This window comes from Myxine glutinosa, chromosome 9 (genome assembly GCF_964187855.1).
Source record: "Myxine glutinosa chromosome 9, kmMyxGlut1.1, whole genome shotgun sequence".
NCBI classification, from domain to species: Eukaryota; Metazoa; Chordata; class Myxini; order Myxiniformes; family Myxinidae; genus Myxine; species Myxine glutinosa.
This window is the reverse complement of record NC_136269.1, coordinates 109,079,454-109,099,779: the sequence shown is the minus strand read 5'-3', so window position 1 is coordinate 109,099,779 and position 20,326 is coordinate 109,079,454. Positions and strand designations below refer to the sequence as shown.

The following is a 20,326-nucleotide window of genomic DNA, read 5'->3' as shown; positions in this document are numbered from 1 at the left end:
TTTTTGGCGGGCTGGAACGGATTAATAGCATTTCAATGCATTTTAATGGGGAAATTTAATTTGAGAAACGAGCAAATTGAGTTACGAGCTCGGTCACAGAACGAATTAAACTCGTAAGTCAAGGTTTCACTGTATATATATATATATATATATATATATATATATATATATATATATATATATATATATATATATATACATATACATATATATATATATCAATTTTAGCCCTATTTCTCAACGGTGAAGAATCATGTATTAATTAAAATGACACTCAGTTGAGCGCATAACCTCCATCAAGCTGCACAGTTCATGATTTGTATCCCACTGATAGGCCGGATCAGCATCCGTACCTGAAACAAAATCCAATCGGCTCGTTATTGTCCCCTACCCCAAATCATCCACCAAGTTTCTTCATAACCTGTCCACAATTTTTTTGAAATATCCTACTATTATTTGAAATATCCTACTGTATATCCTTTTTGGCCCTATGATCTCAATAGTGAAGAATAACTTGAAACGTTCTCGGATCCAGATCCAGACCTTCACCAAAGTCAAATCAATTGGTCCTTGTCACACACTCAACCGTCCACCAAGTTTCGTCCAAGTCCGTCCACAACTTTGAAATAACCTGCTCACAGACATCCAACACACACAAAAAATTAAGAAACTATTGTATCCGGATGTAGATTTACCAAAATCGAATCAGTGCATTCTTATCACACTCAAAACATGTTCACCAAGTTATCATCCAAATCTGCCCATAACATTTTGAGATATCGTGTGATATATTGTTTTTGGTCCTATCACTCAATGTTGAAGAATCAAACAAAAACTCCTCATATCCGGATGTAGATCTTCGCCAAAATTGAATCGGTGCGTCCTTGTCACAACCTGTCCTCTGCCCACAAATTTCGTCCGATTCCATCCATCATTTGAGATGTCATGCCATATATTGTTTTTGGCTCCATCTCTCAATGGTGACGAATCACTTTAAAAAATTCTTGGATCTGGATCTTCACCAAAATTGAATTAATTAGTCCTTGCCATGCACCAAACCTGTCCACCAAATTTTGGTCGAATCCATCCATAACTTTTGAGAAATCCTGCTCACAGACAAACAAACAGATAGGGGTGAAAACATAACCTCCGTCCACCATCAGTGACAAAGGTAAAAATGAAATGAGAAAGCTTTATAAGAATAAAAGTATAAGGGGATTGTGAGATGACAGTACGTATGCTGATGCCTTATGCAAGCTTTCTATTGCTATTAAGAATGTCTATGGTGGTACAGCTTTGAAAATGTGGAGGGTTGTGCATTGTAAAAAAATAGTGAGGGTTTAAAGTGAAGGAAACGTGTGTAAAACCTCTTGTAATCCACCAGGTGCACCGGGTGGCAAGAGAAGAGCAGGGGAGAGCGAGGACGAGAGAGAGAGAGAGAAAGAGCGAGGACGAGAGAGAGAGAGAGAGAGAGAGAGAGAGAGAGAGGACGAGAGAGAGAGAGAGAGAGAGGACGAGAGAGAGAGAGAGAGAGAGAGAGAGAGAGGACGAGAGAGAGAGAGAGAGCGAGAGCGAGAGAGAGCGAGGACGAGAGAGAGAGAGAGCGAGGACGAGAGAGAGAGAGCGAGGACGAGAGAGAGAGAGCGAGGACGAGAGAGAGAGAGAGAGAGAGAGAGAGCGAGAGAGAGAGAGAGAGGAGCTATGGATGCCTAGAGGGGCAGAGTGTTGTCCAGACAGGAGGGGAGGAGCCTGTATCGTGCGGACTCGGTGACCTTGAGATCAAGAGTTGAGGAAAATTGGCAATGTGGCAAAGGGGAGGAGCTTGAGAGGGACAGAGAGATCGCGCAAGTTCTGAGGAGATCAGAGAAGTCTGAGGAAAAATGGAGTGTTGCCAGGGAGAGCGTCACACACAGAAGAGAAAAAAGGGTCATTCCTCCGAGGACAGCTGCTCGTCTGCATGCCTGCTGGTGTTCCTCCCTTCTCATATAGGAGGCCATCATGGTAAGAGAAACACCTGTTTCCGTCACCCGATGCGTGTTCGTCTGTTTCTCATCCTGACTCACCTTCCTCATCACCTCCTCATTGCCTGATCACCCCACCTATTTGTGGCTGCTCAGCACTCCATCTTCCTCCATTACCACAACATTGCCTTTCCTTCGATGATGCTGAACACTGCTTTCACGGACGACCTCTTAGTTCGTTTACTCCTGTTACTGAGGAAATTGTCAAATGTACAATCCTCAAGTCAAACACAAAAACATGTGATCTTGACCCCCTTCCCACCGATTTGTTTATCGAGTGTTTGGACACCCTCCTCCCATTTATTACTGCAGTTATCAAGTTATCAATGATTCTCTGACTACGGGTTCATTTCCGCTTCTCGTTAAACAAGCTCTTGTTAAGCCACTTCTTAAAAAGCCCACCCTTGACCTTAACGACATGAAAAATTACCGTCCTATCTCCAACCTGTCTTTCCTGTCAAAGATCACAGAAAGAATTGTGCTATCACAGATGAATGACCATCTAGTTTCAAATAATCTTTTCAATTCTCACCAGTCAGCATATAGACCAGGCCATAGCACCGAGACCGCTCTCCTAAGAATAACCAATGATCTTCTGACCTCTCTTGACTGTGGTAAGGTTTCCGTTCTTGCTCTTTTGGACTTGCCTGCCGCCTTTGACACGATTGACCATAGTGTCTTAATTCGTCGTCTTGAAATCACATTTGGTATAACTGGTACTCCCCTTTCTTGGCTGATGTCCTATCTTACTGATAGAGTGCAAACTTGTTGTCAATGGCCAGAAATCAGCCCCTTCTCCGCTTTCCTTTGGCGTTCCCCAGGGCTCAGTCCTGGGACCTATCCTCTTTCTTTTGTACACTCAGCCTCTATTTGATCTTGTTGCCAGACATTCAGTTGATCACCACGCCTTTGCGGACGACAATCAGCTGTACAAAGGAAGCACGATTCAACAAATCGTGCCCACTGTTGAAGTGTTAGAAGGCTGTATTGCCGACGTGAAGGTGTGTGGATGACCCAAAACAAACTTCAGCTGAACGATGCTAAAACAGAGTCTATGATTGTAAGATCACACAGATGTCCTCTACAATGTTCATTTCCTACCACTATTCATGTTGGTGAAACCGATGTAAACTTTGTTTCGTCGGCCAAGAACCTTGGTGTGGTTTTCGACTGTAACATGACATTTTCCAATTTCCAAGCAAGTACTTCAAACTTGCAAATCAGCATACTTTCAGCTGCGAAAGATCGCATCCATTCGCCACTTTCTTACTCCTCAAGCTGCTCTAACTCTGGTCTGTGCCCTTGCCCTCTCAAGGCTAGACTATTGTAATTATTTGTATGCTGACTGCCCTCAGTTTCTCTTGGATAAGTTACAAAAGGTTCAAAACTCTGCCGCTCGTCTCGTCTGTAAGGCGAAGAAGTCTGACCATGTTACTCCGCTGCTTGAATCTTTACACTGGCTGCCTGTCTCTGCTCGTGTACAATACAAAATTTGCACACTATGTTATAAATCATTGTGTGGAACGGGACCTCACTATTTCTCCGATTTGCTCACTCTCTATGAACCTCGGCGACGGCTTCGTTCAAGCGATGACTCTATGACCTTCGAGCCGCTGCGCACCAGCACCAAGTCGTTTGGCGAGAAATCCTTTTCCTTTGCTGCACCTCTGCTCTGGAATGACTTGCTTTCCTCTGTTCGACATGTTGACTCTCGTCCTGCCTTTAAAACTTAAACCTCCCTCAAAACTTAAACCTCCCCTTAAAACCTCCCTCAAAACCTATCTGTTTCACAAGTCTTTCAAAGTCTAAGTCCTGTTTCCCCTTTGGTTTGAGGTGGGACAGAGATCGAGAGTATGTCTGTGTGCATGTGCGGGGGAGGGAGGGGAGGAGGAGGGGGAGTACACATCTGTGGGTTTTGAATGGGGAGGGAGAGGAATAGGGCAAGAGTGAAGGTGTGTCTGTGTGTGTGTATGTTTGTGTGTGTGTGTGTGTGCGTTCGCATGATAATGTAAAGTGCCATGAGGGTAGTTTACTCTGCTTGATGGGGCTATATAAGACTCCTTTATTATTATTATTATTAACAGAGATAAGCCACCCAGTTTTTGTTCCCTATGCCCATCTGTGCTCGAGTCCGTGTGTGGCGCCATAGGTCCATGGTTCTTTTGTATTACTTATTGAATGTATATTTCCTAATAATTGGTGTTGTTGTTTTGGGAAATAAACCCGTTTGTTTTATAAGCATTAAGGTGTTCGTGTTTCTATTCACAACTGCGTGTGCGTGGTCCGCCATCATTCGGAACGTCTCCACAGGTGTTAAAAGTTTCAGTAAATCATGGGATTTTAACCTCCCGCTGCAACGTGCTCGACGTCAGTTGAGCCGTTGATGCGACAACACAATTAAACTGTTTTATTAATGCTAAGAAATGTTAGTTTGTTATCTTAGACCCTCACCTCCTCAGCAAGTTATATTTGACCAACAGGCCCTCATTTATGTGGTTATCTTCATGTTTGTATCATCCCAACTAACATTTTTTTTAATTTTTAATGAGCATTCATTCCATTATCCTAGACGACTGCGATATGAAAGTGACAGATGTGATTGGTAAAAATGTACTACTCTTGGATAGTTTTATTTTTTGTTCTTGTTTTTAAAAAATTGTTTTTTAAATACCACGACATCAAAGTAACAAAATAACACACTCAATAAAGTAAAACTGGCAGAGCAACACAACTTACAATGGGTTGCTTTGTAACGTCCACCAGATCCTTGATGTTATAGTATTGGTGCTTCTCGAATGCCGAGAAAAGCATATCCAGTACCTGTTGCTTGTCAGCCCGAGCTCGCTTCCCTTCCTCCTTCTTCCGCCGTTCAAACTCAATCTATTAAGGATGCACGTAGAGAAAAAATAACTTTTGTGCAAGGTGTGAAGTACCATTTGCCATTGCATTGATGGTTTATAGTTGAAAATGTACATATGACACATCATCCAAGTGCTCAAGCACGCACATTGTACTGATGGTTGGAAACAGGCAGGTAGTTTGTCGTTATTGCCTTATCCAGCTGCTGGGACAACCGGACTGGCTTGGCCGATTGCTCCATGTGGATTCTGGGATGTTGAAAGATGAGCACAATTAGTTAGCTTCCTGGATGAGATGATGTACATCAGGTGAGCCAGTTGTTTCGTATAAGTTACAACCTCAGATATAATCCACTAACCATGGAAAATCGACTATATTTTAGACAATGCATTCATGTTCCGTTAAGTAGTTTTACAATGTAATTCAATGCAATGTTGAACACTTCCTTTTGGAAATGTAAATAGTGCAAAGAGAGATCAGGAATGTATACCAGCAAAATGCCTTTTTCATTTCTTGAAACAATTACATCACCTCCAAAATAATTTCATATACTGCTACTTCAGAATGATGTAGACTTCCAGTGCCCTCAGAAAGTATTCACCCCTCTTGACGTTTTCACATTTTCTTGTTTTTACAGCCTAAATTTAAAATGGATAAAATCAAGATTTTCTGTCACTGTTGTTCCACATAATACCCCATAATGTCAAAGTGGAATTTACTTTTTTAGAATTTTTTACAAAATTATTAAAAATTAAGTACAGAAATATCTAATTTACATAAGTATTGAACCCCCTGAATAAATACTTTGTAGAAGCGCCTGCCAGCGATTTACAGCTCTGAGTCTTCTTGGGTATGTCTGGATGGGGAGTGTCGGTAAACAACAATCTTCAAGTATTTTCACAGATTTTCAATGGGATTCAAGTCTGGCCTTTGGCTGGGCCACTCAAGGACTTTCACCTTCTTGTTCTGAAGCCATTCCAGTGTTGCTTTGGCTGTATGCTTGGGATCATTGTCCTGTTGGAATGTAAATCTTCACTGCAGTCTAAGGTCATTTTGCATTCTGAAGGAGGTTCTCCTCAAGGATTTGCCTGTATTCGGCCCCATTCATTGTTCCCTCTATCCTTACAAGTCTCCCATTCCCTGCCGCTGAAAAACATCGCCATAGCATGATGCTGCCACCACCATGCTTCACGGTAGGGATGGTGTTAAATGGGTGATGAGCTGTGCTCAGTTTCTGCCAGACATATCACTTGGCATTCAGGCCAAGGAGTTCAATTTTCCCTCATCAGACCACAGAATGTTTTGCCTTATCCTCTCAGAGTCTTTCATGTGCCTTTTTGCAAACTCCAGGCATGCTGTAATGTGCCTTTTTCTCAGGAGTGGCTTCTGTCTGGTGATTCTCCCACAACACCTAGATTTGTGAAGCGTGCAGAGACTGTTGTCCTTCCGGCAGGTTCTCCCATCTCAGCCAAGGAACTCTATTTCTCTCAGAGTGGTCATTGGGTTCTTGTTCACCTCCCTGACCTTGACCAAGATCCTTTTTGCCCAGATGCTCAGTTTGGTCAGACAGCCAGCTCCAAGAACAATCTATGTAGTTCCATATTCTTCCCATTTCCTAATGATGGAGCTCATTATGCTCTTGGAAACTTTCAACACTAGAAATTACTTTATACCCTTCCCCAGATCTACACCTCCTCACAATTCTATCTTAGAGTTCTAGGGACAGTTCCTTGGACTTCATCGTAGAGTTTCTGCTCTGACATGCACTGTCAACTGTGGGACCTTATATAGAAAGGTGTGTTTCTTTCTAAATCATGTCCATTAATTGAATTGGCCACAGGTGGACTCCTATCAAGTTGTTGAGACATCTCAGGAATGATCAAAAGGAAACTGTATGCACCTGAGCTCAATTTGGAGTTTCATGCAAAGGGGTCAAATACTTATTGATTGAAGACATATTATTTCGTTTTTAATGACTTTGTAAAATTCTCTAAGAATACATATTTCACTTTGACATGATGGGGTATTTATGTGTAGATCAGTGCCATAAACATCTCAAATCAACCATTTAAAATTCAGGCTGTAAAACAACAAAATGTGAAAATGTCAAGGGGTGTGAATACTTTCTGAAGGCACTGTACCATAACCAAGCAAAATAAGTTAACATAATTAAGCATGTAAAAGTCTATAACCATTTTGAACAAAATGTATGTTTTGTGACATGCTCAGAATGCTGTGCAGAGTCAAAGGAGAATGCAATATTTTCCAGTGTTACGACATGACATTCATACGTTATCAACTGGTCCTGGACGAAAAATTGTTTATCTACATCATTGTATCCTTAAGGGTGTAGTACTGGTGAACAGGGGTTGTTTTTTTTTTTTTTGTTTTTTTTTTTAGCTGAACAGTTTCCTTATAGTCTTATAAACAAGAATCATGCTATTAGAGGTCATAGAAGTACCCCTAATTATTGAAAAATTCAAATTTCAATTCAATTCAATATAATATTTTGCATGAAATTTGTTATAACTTGGGAAATGCATCATTCTTTTGGGCTGAAATTTGGACAGGATATTCAGAATATCACTTCCTTTAAAATGATGAAGGCTTTTGTTTATAGGAGTAGCCATTGTGGATTTATTGAAGGACAACCAAGTTTTATCTGGTAATTGGCATAATTAGCTAATTAGTGAACATTTGACATAATTTCACAAAATTCTCTCATCAGGTAGTAGAGTAACACATGTATAATACATGTACCAAGTTTTGTGTGAAAAGAATGATAGGTGACATAGAAGATAGAAGTAGAAATGTGTTCTTTGTTTTTCCTTGTTTTTTTATTGACGGTTTAATTTATGCAAATTATATGCATGTAATATGACAAAGAAGCGTTGAAACTGGTCTGAGTTAAAGCCAAGATTATATCTTTCAAGAAAAACTGAAAATTAGATATTAACTTGACTTTGTTTTTGTGTAAAGGCCTCTCAAAGGTACCTATATAGTTTTCTCAATTTTTCACCAGTACTACACCCTTAACGCATGTTTTTCATATACATGATGCAATTTGAATTCGCACACTTTCACAAGCGCAATTCAGTGCAAAGATTCAACACAGAAAATCAACCACTATGGATATTCCGGGATTGAGATTGTCACCTCTTTAGCTTCATGTAAGCATCGTTTCTGCAAGGTTGACAGTCTGCTTTCTGCACTACAATGCCCTCAAAACTTAATTTATCTGTGGAAGACAGGATTGAAGACTTCAGAGCCAAGCAGATTTCTAGTTCACAAGATAACAAAAAGGCACAATATGCAATATTTGACATGCTGACCACTTATCAAGCAAATATCAAAATGTACAATTTTGACTATTTAAAATTACCACCATCGCTATCCGTAAAGACCGACAGCTATGGTGGTTGTTCGCACAGCAAAGGTTGTTTGTGTTACTGAGGCAGGAGGTCTCGACAGACATTTGTACAGCACCCCTACTCGTCTGAAATATTGGTTGACTTTGCCGTTCATTAATGCCTCTCACAACAAACACTAGTTTTATACTTTGTCTTGTCCTCAGCTTGCTCATGTTCAACTTTCTTGTCAATTTCTAGCTTCTCCAATAGTTTAATTGTGTTCCAGTTCTAAATTAGATTTAAAGAAATATTCCATTTAAATCAAACTGCAGAACTTAAGTTTTTTCCCCTACCCTTTTTGCTTAAGTAGAAGGCAAGTGATGGGTAGTAGAAGGTTAAGTGAGTTAAGGCTAGCAGAAAGTCTTCTTATTTGCTTAAGTTGAGTGAACTAAATGGAGGTCGGTTTTGACCTGGAAGGAAGACAAAACAATGTTTCTGCAAGTTATATCACAAAACATTCAAGGGCCTTCCATCAAGCAAGTATTTCTATGAAGAGGATTTCTATTATTAAATGTACTTCATAGCAAACCAGAACTTAAAACCCCGTGTAGTGTACATTATGTGAACAACTTTGGACATTGGAGCTAATAGCACACTTGCTGTGACCGAGATCATAGTGAATTGTTGGGTGAAACAAAAGTCTGCCCGTAGCTATATTACAGAGATGTTGATGTCAAGTTTATGAAAGTTAATGTAAGAACTGTGTGGGGATTATAGAAGAAGAGTAATATGCTAGCAAAATTTGTGGACATTATACATGTATTAAAAAGCCTGGTGTTGGCATAGCGGTTAGGGTGCCGGCTTGAGATCCTAGAATCCTGGGTTCAAATCCCGGTCGATCGCTGAATTAACGCCAGGGGGGTTGACTCAGCCTGTCATCCTTCCGAGGTCAGCAAATTGAGTACCAGCTGGCTGGGATGAATGATCACGGTGTGTACCCCGATTTAGAATAGGTACACGGTATCCCTGCGCATCGTAAGAGCGTGACCAAGGGTTGGCGTCAGGAAGGGCATCCGGCCATAAAAACATTGCCTCAAACAGGGAACCATGATTGTCATGGGGCCCGCAAGGCTAACCCCCGCTGTAGCGGGGAAAAATGGCCTTAAAACGATCATTCATTCATTCATATATACAAGTATTAAAAGTAAGTTCACCAAACATTTGTTATCACTTATCACTTTAGGTGGGACTTAAGATAAATAATAATTATCATTGGAGGTGGTAACTTGTAACAATTTTTGTTTATTTAGTTAGAAATTTTGAGTTTGCAAGGTAAAGTGATAATAAGTACCAAAGTGTGTATAAATATTTAAAAGCAACCAAATAACAACATTTTGGGAATGAGATATTGAAAAGTAGAGGCAGGAAATTCCAAAAAATTTACATCGACCTTCACCATCACGCAATATCGATAAAACCCATTTAATGATCACACATTTGCTGAGCTGTTTTCTGCATCTTTAGCAAGTTTATGATTCATTCTTCCCATTTCTGATGTAATTAAGTTATGTATCACAAACATTATTTAAAAAAATAAAAAAATAAAAAATAAAAAAAACAGCAGGACCACCTGCATTATTTACCTGTCTTTTGACCTGAGTTTATAACAGTTGACCATACTCATCACGTCCTAGCAGCCATTCCCAACATTTATTTGCCACTACTCGATCGATGTCTTGCACAGAGTTCCATTTCATAAAAAACTTCATCACTCATCTGCTAAAAGCATCATTCATACAATAAAATGGCGACCAATTTACAAAATATGCGAACAACTGCCAGATGCAAATCTCCTGCCAAGCTGCTTCGGAGGTGTCATACGGACTACCTTGAAACAGGTGAAGGCACTATGTTGGTATTTACGACATCGCTTGATCGCATCATTGAAATATCATTCAGTCTCCTGACTGTGGATTTTTCAGTAGATTCGCTTTAATTTTTTGGAGGGAACAATTAATTGATGTGCAGTTCCTGAGGTCAGTTCCCACATTGTAGTCATGTAAAATAATCGAAAAAACAAAAAGCTCATAATATTCACTTAACCAGAGACTCACCTGATGGTCCTTTTGTGAAAACTCCAAGTGACTGTCCACCAGTTTGGATGGAAAAGTCATGGTGTCGTGGTGTCGCCACCACAGGAGTTTTGATGGATGTGCTGTGAAATACTGCCAACTCTTCATTGAGGGAAAATGATACCTACTCACAAAAATGTACAGACTATCACAGAAAGGAGTGGTTTTCTGCACATCATACAGCATGACTGCAAAAAGGGCCAGAAGTGATAAAAGGCATAAGAAGAAAAAAAAATTTTAATATAAAAACAAACACAGCAAATGGAATTTGTCAGACAATAAAGAACCAGTCTTCCTCATGAAGGCTAACGTTGATTGAATTTGAACATGGGCAATGGCATATGGAAGCACTGCTTAATGACAGCGTTGATATTGACACAGAGATGTAGCACAGGGGTTAGCATAAAATGTAGGATGAAGAAATTGAGAATGAACAAATTCCTCTGTCACGAGAATGGTGAACAAAGAAGTGGAGGTGAGCAGTTAGTTTGGACATAAGGAGGGTAACAAGGTTCCGATTTCTAGCTGAGCAAGTGTGGCCTGGTCGAGCTTGTGAGGGACAAATAGCTGAAAGGTCAGGTGAAGCGAGACCAGGAATTAGGTGAGCTAAGCCACACACCAGTTGTGGTGGGGCAGGAGCAGGACTAGCACCTCAGCTTCCTGTTGAGCAACTCCGATTAGCTTCATGATCTTGGATTCCACCACTCTCAGGGACCTAAGGTGAGATCTGGCTGCAACAGCCCACAAAGGGCATGCATCATTCATGGATTAAGAGTTAGGAGCCAAGGGTGGCCAAGGAACGACTTCGTTTTTTGCACTAGATTCCAAGGTTCCTTGTTGCACTGGACACCAGTTCGGATACTGCATGCAATCAGATCAGGAAGGGCATATAGCTTATTCAAAGGAACTCCAAACATTGCACCTCTATGAGAGGTTCATTGCAGAAGTAAACTGCCTGGTTTGCCAGGGAGACAAGTGGATCCCTCAAAGGTGTTCTCAGTGGAAAGGCATATGCCAAGTCCCTCTTTTGCCTCAAAACCGTGTGCGAAGCAATGGAGAGGCTGTTGATGGAGCGATTCGCCGAGGAGAACATCACCATCGATATGGTAAAAAATAAATTTTTCGGTAATGGCGGCACTAATTTGCATATTTTACATGCCAAGGATACATGTGGTCACTTCAAGACTGGTCTTATAATGATCTTTGACCCTCAAAATATGGGTCTAGACACCTTGTTTTTTCAGTTATCTGTAATATTGGCGGAGATATGGTGAATAACAGATTTATCCATAATGGCGGCTTAATTTGCATAAAAATGGCACGTGGGACACCCTGACAACTTTTTAACATAGCAAATCGTTTTCTACACATTTTTTCCAATATAAAAATGTCCTTTAGAAATTGATTTCCAGGGGTGCACGCTAACCCCCTCTACCAACCCTACTATTGCAGCAGTAAGGCAGCAAGTTTTGGAGCATCCTAGGGATACCAGCGCAAGACGAAATGGGATGGGATTGCCTTCGGCAACATTCAACGGAATCACAAGACTGGACCTCCACCAACATCCATATCGGATTCACATCCGGCATCAACTTACGCCAGGGGATTTTGCCAGGAGGCTGGTGCTTGCTGGATGGTTGATAGCACGTTGCGAAGCAGATGTCAATTTCCTGCGGTATCTCGTTATCGGCGACGAAGCTGCTTTCGCCATGGACTGCAAGGTCAATACCCATAATGTTCTTGATTATGCACCGACAGGACAACCCCTGGAATTTAATTTTGACACCAACATGAATCGACAAAAGTGGACTGTTTGGTTGGGACTTTGTGGAAGTGGTCAGGTGATCGGACCATTTTTCTTTCAAAGGAATGTCAATGGTAACAGGTATCTGCAGATGATCAATGATGAAATTTTACCGCAGCTGGAGGAGAACTTTGAGCGACAGGTTCGTAGTATCTTCAGATATCTCTCATGGGCCCAAGACGGCGCCCCAGCACATCGACTTATCGCTGTCCGAGATCGACTGAGGGAACTCTTTGGAGACAGAGTCTTCGCCCTCAACCATGCAGTGGAATGGCCGCCAAGATCACCTGACCTCACACCATGTGATTATTTCCTTTGGGGACATTTAAAGAACAAGGTGTTCGTAACTCCTCCCCGTGATTTTGACGAATTGCAGGGCCGTATTCGACATGAAGTGGATGCTTTGCGCAATGACCCGGCTATGGTGAGACGAGCAGTTCTGGGCATGCTCCGCCGCTGTGAGCTTTGTGTTGAAAAGGGAGGTGGAGATGAAGGTGTGGGTGCATAAAGGCCAATCATTCCTGAGAAAAGTTCACATCTGACGTTCATTTTGCACCAATTATCCTGACTTGCATCGATTAGCCAAACTTGTAAAAATGCGATTTGAACTTGTCATTTGCAATGAACATGAACTCGATCATGTGTGACAGCAATGATGCATGGAAGGTATCAATGGAAAGCTGAGGATCTCCTCTTAATTAGTAAACCACATGTAAATTGTCAAAATAAATAACCTTTGCATATTAACCCCTTGAATTTGGATTACCTTTTTTTTGATGCACACTGTATATATGAGCTCCTGCATGAGCCTTAGCTTTTCATCCTGCATCCTGCGCAAGCCAAGCAGTACTTTGTCTCTGAATTTGTCCCGATGGCACAATAGTAGGAGTGAGTTTTTTTTTTTTAACTCTACCTGCATACCTGCCTGACAGTGAAACAAAATTGAAAATCATTCCAGCAGGAAAGCTGCGACGTTTTTAGCCACTGTTTTTAGCTGCGACGAGCAGCTCTATGAGAGGACCGCGTTGTTGTTGTTGTTGTTGTTGTTGTTGTTGGGGTGCCTTTTTGAATAGCGCATGCGCATACACTCGGACGTGCGTTGGTATGAGGTAAGAACATCGCGGACTGAAATCGCGATTTGTTTGAAGAAACGAGAATAAATTTAGCAACAAAGACAACATGAATGTTTTCATATCAATCTCATTTCACAGAACTTGACACAAATTAGGTGTAATCAGTTGATGAAGTATGTTGCGTCGCAAAACAAAGGACAAGACCAGAACTGAAAGACAAAAAGACGCTAGAGCATGCGTATAATTTAATGACTGGTCGAATGTGGTAGCGCATATTGCAACGGATATCCTCATGATTCTACACGTCGCAGCTGGTGACCACACTGTGGTCATTTGTCTCTTGTTGAGAGATAAAGGACACAAACAATATGCACAAATAACTAATGTAATGTTTTAGATTGAATAAGGTGGTGTAATAGCCTGCCACTGCGTCAACGGTGGTAAAATGGCGGTAAACTTCAGGAATTATGACTTTTGTGAAAGGTTTTTACTTTTTCAACAACATGGAGATTTCTTGCCACAAATGGTGAGCAATGAATAGCTCCCGAGCAAAATTTAGCAAAATGAGCGAGTAGCCAAGCTTGTAAAATAGTATTTGTGACAGCAGGTCAAAATCGTGGTGACATCAGAGAGTTCAACAACAGTCAATTACACATTTAAGTGCATCAAAACGATGACCTGGCCAATTTCCAAAAGTTTTAGGTTACATGACAAGAGGCAATCTGAAAAGGCAAGCACAAACATGTTTATATTCTCTCAAAGACAATTTAATCGCGGTGATCTATATGTGACCTTGACGTTTGTGGATTAAATCTCGCCTGGATAGAAGATAAAGGTAAGTAGAAAACAATTACTTCGTATTTACGTGAACAGGAAGACAGTTGTTATCCCCAAATTGACGTTCACTGGAAATGTTTCAAAACAACAACCGCATTTCACAAGCCATTTCAAATACATCCAGCCATTGTGCCGACCTACGATTTCAGATATCTTCTCCAACTACCCCGGCAATTTAAAACGACAATTGTTTGTCCTGTTGTCAGAAAAGCAAAATATATATTGTCCAATCTTTTTATGATGTGTGGAAAACACATTCAAAGTGAAGGCATCTGCCTTAAATCTTACCTGTGGCTTTCCTTGACCTCTGAGAGGGAAAGGGCAAAGGCAGAATGAAAGCCAATCAATAAAATGGAAATTACGAAAGCGAAAAAGGTCGCAGTGATCTGTGGCTCATGAACGTAATGTAATACAACAGAATTTTCTTCTTGAAATTGCACATACAAAAATGGTGAAACGTTTAAACCATCATGTGCTCGTCTAACTAATATAACCCACTCGCCCCTCCTCCCACACAACACCACAACCCCTAAACATGTCCTCCATTCGTCATCCTTCCTCCTAATCCCTCATCTTACAGCAACCGAGGACCCATGAGGGACACTGGTTCAGTCTCTGCAATACTAAAACCTCATAGCCTTAACAACCCGAGCAAAAGAGAAACAGGTCATATTGATCTGTGGAAAAAAGAAAGAAGGTATAAGCTGGAAGTATCAGCCAACACCAAATAACAAGAAATATGTCGTGCATAGTAACACCAAATAACAAGAAATATGATGGTTTGGTCATGTGTTGAGGAAGGATGAAAGTGACTGGTTGAGAAGAGTGATGGAAATGAATGTAGAAGGAAGTAGAGGACGGGGAAGACCGAGAAAGACTTGGCTAAAGATGGTGGAAGAAGAAATGCGGGCAAGGGGGTTAACAAGGGGAGATGCAGAAAATAGGGCAAAATGGAGAAGATTGTCATGGGGACCGCAAGGCTAACCCCCTCTCTAGCAGGGAAAATGGCCTTTAAAATGCCTGTTGTTGTTATAGCACGACACTTGTGAAATCCCTAAAATAAGTTGTTGGCCTATGATGACCTCAAAAATAATTGGTGGTTGAATTAAATGTCCAGATATGCAAATCCTCTTAAATTTTCAAGTGAATTGGATGAAAATTGAGGATTTTAGAAATCTGGCCTATGTTTACCATTTGGCCTATGTTGACATAAAATACTTGGTCGTTGGATTCAATGACATAGTATGCAAATCCTCTTAAAATTTCAAGTCAATCAGATGAAAATTGAGCATTTTAGAAATTTGGCCTATGTTGACCTTTTGGCCTATGTTGACCTTTTGGCCTATGTTGACCTTTTGACCTATGTTGACCTTTTGGCCTATGTAGACCTCAATAATGGTGGTTGAATTTAGTGACCAGATATGCAAATGCTCTTCACATTTCAAGTCAATCGGATGAAAATTGAGGATTTTAGAAATATGACAACGTTGGTGACCTTTTGCCTATGTTGACCTATTGATCTTTTAACCCCAAAAACAATATGCTTCTTGCTTATAACCAACTCTACCATTTGGTGAAATCTGGTTGAAAATTGTGACCTGTAGCCGACTGACATACAGAGACAGACAGACAGAGACAGACAGAATAACGCACAAGACCAACCAATATACTTGAAAAATCTTCGATTTTCGCAAGTACTAAAATAGCCCCGAGTGGGCTGACGGTCATCTCTTGAAGTTATAGTTCGGACCTCTGAATAAATCAAAAAAATCTAACGATTCTGTAGACTTATAGAGTAGAAGGGCTGTATCGGGTTTTAGAGCAATCGGCTGGTAAATAGGGGATGAGTGGGGGGGGATCCAACAGTTCAGGAGGCTTTCAAACCCGGGGGCGCATCATCTGACACCATTGCTATATCTCTTACATTTCTGGTCATGATTGTTTTCTTGGCATATACAGAAGTGGTTTACCATTGCCTTTTTCTGGGCAGTGTCTCTACTAGATGGGTGATCCTATCCATTGTTCTCAATAAGAGAATCCTCTGCCTTGCATCAATGACATACGGCCATTACTGGAATATGTGCCAACTGCCTGCATGGCCATTCACTACCTAATCGCTTGGCCCTCAATTAACCCTGATCGGGAGGCTAAAGTGGGATAGTACACCTTGGCCTAGGGTGGCTAGCGGGTAAATAAATGCAAAGGCATCCTTCATTAAAAAAAGGATTGCTGCCTTTACACCGTTAAACACTTAGCCTTTGGTTTCAAAACCTGAACTGCAAGGCAGAGGTGGATTTTGATTCAGCATTCCCTTTTCCGAGATGAGCTTCCTTCCAGGACTAATGAGCAACCCACCACGAGAAAGCAGGTGCAAGACTAGACTGTCAGAGGCTGTTTTAGACACTCAGCCATTTGGAGTATTTTATAGACACTGACACCTTATCCTCATTGTCACTCCACGACATAATAGCCCAAAGGTGGCTGTTTAAAAATAAGCATGTCCCCTAAATAATCCCTTTAGCCCCTGCATATGTATGATTACATGTATATGTAGGAAGACGACAATGTCAATGTATCAACAGACTTACTTGGTGATGGAAAGTTTTCCCACCTCACACCGACCTGATGCTTTTTCCCATTGGTGAGCAAGGTACTTTGGAACCTGCGGTGACAATTTGATTTGATTTGCTCAAAAAGACCAAACATAACATCTTTCACCACCTTAATGCATTTCCACATAGCACGTGTCGGCTTTTCAATTTCTGGTAAAGAAACACGCCATTACACCATGTATATATGCACCATGCAGAAGGAAAATGAAGTGGGAGACGGAGAATAATTCTCCACTTTGTCGTATGGCCCCTGGAAAGATTAACTGTCCAGTATAAATGAATTCCCAGATTAACTCAGTTGTTTTGTCAATTTTATTCATATGTCCATGATTTAATAGCTTACTCTAAAAAGTCCAGATTATCTGACTGAACTTCTCGCCGACCTAGCCCTAAACATGAGAAATACAGTGCCCCCCAATAACTATTGGAACAGTGAAGTTAAATTTGTTATTTTTGCTACTAGCAACGGTACCCACCCTATGGGTAGGGCTTCAATTGGGAGGCCCAAATGAAGAGGCAAAATATAGGAAATTGAAGGCTTTTTTTATTTTAAACGATTTATGTAAACAACCGTTAAATCATATCACACGCAAATCATCAAAAACGAAACAGTATTTGTAGAATTTCAATAAAAGCCACATAACTGTTCATATTGGTAAATATTATTCTATCGTGTTTGGAAAAACTGGGAAATGGGAAAAATTGGAAAAAAAAAATGGAAAAACTAGAACGCCACCCAGTAGAGCGCATACTCCTGCCGTGGGTATAGTTGGAATAATACGTTTTGTTTAACATCAATGTTTAACATTTTCGGGTGACACCGTCACAATTTCGGTCTTCGAGGCCGGCCGATAGGCACAGTGTGACCGGAAGGGACGAGGTTCTCCTGACCACGTGGCCCTTGACTTGGTTTGTATGGGAATAGAGCCTGTGATTGATGCTGTGAAGAGGAACAGGTTGAGATGGTTTGGTCATGTGTTGAGGAAGGATGAAAGTGACTGGTTGAGAAGAGTGATGGAAATGAATGTAGAAGGAAGTAGAAGACGGGGAAGGCCGAGAAAGACTTGGCTAAAGATGGTGGAAGAAGAAATGCGGGCAAGGGGGTTAACAAGGAGAGATGCAGAAAATAGGGCAAAATGGAGAAGATTGTCATGGGGACCGCAAGGCTAACCCCCGCTCTAGCAGGGAAAATGGCCTTTAAAATGCATGTTGTTGTTGTTGTTGTTTTGTTTAACATCCCCTCTCCCCAAAACAATAAATGAAAAAGAAAGTAGGCCCTTACTGTCAGAGAATTAATTTTGATATATCTCGGAATTGGAGGAGAAAAACATCATTTAAGAATAAGAATAAAAGCTTTAATGCAGTAAAACAGAAAAAATCTTTCCCAAAAAAATTTCCAAAAAGCTTCACCAAAAACTAATCAATTCTTCCTTATCCCAAGGGCAATCATCCCACCAACTTTCATCCAAGTCCGTTCAGAACTTTTCCAGATATCTTGTTCACAAACACATGAACATACGAACACACACACACACACACACACACACACACACACACACACACACACACACACACACACACACACACACACACACACACACACACACACACACACACACACGATCGAATGCATTACTCCCTGGTGGGAGTAATAAACCTGAAAATCGCAGAGCCAGAACCAGAATTATTTATTTGGTCTGGGAAGCCATGCGAGGTTTCTTCTTCTTCAGCCTCTCACAACCTTGGGTGAATATGCCATCTTTTAAAAAAAAAGTTCGAATTTTGCCAAATCTGTTTTATTCATTTGTTAATATACCTCAGCCATTGACAAATCTGGAATTATAATTTTATTTGAGGTTCAAATTAACCCGGGACATTGTGTCAAACGATGCCTGCAAGTCTGTACGTGATAAATAATTAATCGTCCACAGTCGAAAACTCTTCATCTTCACGCAATAACAACTTCTAACTTCCAGACCGTACATCCAATCATCTTCAAATTTTGCACACTTGTTACTCTTCATGACTTCTACTACAGTATGAAGTTTCACGTCGATCAATGAAGTGGTTCAAGAGATATAAATGTTTTTATGATTTGCGTTTAATTAACGACATCTGCCAAACCACGTGACCTATCGCAAATTCCAAAAGGGAATTTTAGTAGACTGATATGCTGAACAGATCTGTGAAGTTTCCCCTCGATTGGATCACAAATGAGGGAGGAGCTAGGTTTTAAATATTTGTGCTTAAAAACGTCATAACTCTGAAACCATGTGATGCATGACATCATGCTCGCTGACTTTTTTTGTTCGTCATGGGAATGCGATTCGGCCTGCAAAGTTTGGCCTCGATCTGTTCAGGCATTTTGGAGAAAATTGGATTTGTGTTTTTCACTCAAAACAATATGGCGGCCGAACCACGTGACCTGTGACATCATAATTACCATTAAAATATTCTGCAGACCGAGTCCCTCCTATGGTAAAAATTTGCTCTCAATCAGTCCAATTATTGCAGAGAAAATGGTTTTTAAAGGAAAACAGAAAAAAAAATTCCCCAAAAAAACTTCCTGGATCCGGTCAATAATTTCCTGAGCTTCACCAAAAACTAATCAATTCTTCCTTATCCCAAGTGCAATCATCCCACCAACTTTCATCCAAATCCGTTCAGAACTTTTCCAGATAGGAGTAACAATATAGCCAAATTTTATTCCAGGGGGTCCCAGGATTACCCACCCAAAATTTTGTTGCGATCGGTTCAGCCCTTTTGCGGTACCTGGGAACAGACGGACATTTGGTGAATTATAGTAAGATACTAGTGGGGTCACCCGTGGGAATCCCACGGGCATGGACGTGTGTGACATTTGGATATCTTGTTTAGATGCTGCACATTAAATTTTACAAAATGGTTACTGGCAATTCATCAGATCCAGAAATGGTGTGATGAACACAATTTATTTATTTCACATAATATGTGACCCCTCACTCCTCTCCACCTGACACTCTCCTCTCTCCACCCTCATGCCTCTCCAATCCCACTCCTCCTCACACTCCCCTCCAATACCTCCTCAGACCCCTCTCCAATACTTCCTCACACTCCTCTCCAATCCCTCACTCTCCAAAACCTCGCTCCTCGCTCTCCAATACCTAGCTCCTCGCTCTCCAATACCTAGCTCCTCGCTCTCCAATACCTAGCTCCTCGCTCTCCAATACCTGGCTCCTCGCTCTCCAATACTTGGCTCCTCGCTGTCCAACCCCTTGGCTCCTCGCTCTCCAACCCCCAGCTCCTCGCTCTCCAACCCCCAGCTCCTCGCTCTCCAACCCCCAGCTCCTCGCTCTCCAACCCCCAGCTCCTCGCTCTCCAACCCCCAGCTCCTCGCTCTCCAACCCCCAGCTCCTCGCTCTCCAACCCCCAGCTCTCCAACCCCCAGCTCCTCGCTCTCCAACCCCCAGCTCCTCGCTCTCCAACCCCCAGCTCCTCGCTCTCCAACCCCCAGCTCCTCGCTCTCCAACCCCCAGCTCCTCGCTCTACAACCCCCAGCTCCTCGCTCTACAACCCCCAGCTCCTCGCTCTCCAACCCCCAGCTCCTCGCTCTCCAACCCCCAGCTCCTCGCTCTCCAACCCCCAGCTCCTCGCTCTCC

At 41.5% G+C, this 20,326-nt stretch overlaps 1 protein-coding gene across 2 annotated transcripts in view; it reads right to left on the bottom strand.

The window, feature by feature from the left end:
• Positions 1-20,326, bottom strand: part of GTF2F2 (general transcription factor IIF subunit 2) — a 60,209-nt gene that overhangs the window by 15,592 nt on the left and 24,291 nt on the right. Inside the window, exons 2-7 of one of the 2 annotated variants that reach the window (XM_068128575.2) lie at positions 16,665-16,738; positions 14,365-14,383; positions 10,345-10,486; positions 8,037-8,118; positions 5,029-5,128; positions 4,758-4,901 (exon numbers count right to left, since the gene is read on the bottom strand). In XM_068128575.2, coding sequence (XP_067984676.1) covers positions 4,758-4,901; positions 5,029-5,128; positions 8,037-8,118; positions 10,345-10,486; positions 14,365-14,383; positions 16,665-16,738 — 561 coding nt within the window. The remainder of the gene's footprint in view (positions 1-4,757; positions 4,902-5,028; positions 5,129-8,036; positions 8,119-10,344; positions 10,487-14,364; positions 14,384-16,664; positions 16,739-20,326) is intronic. The other variant, XM_068128576.2, reaches the window with a different exon arrangement.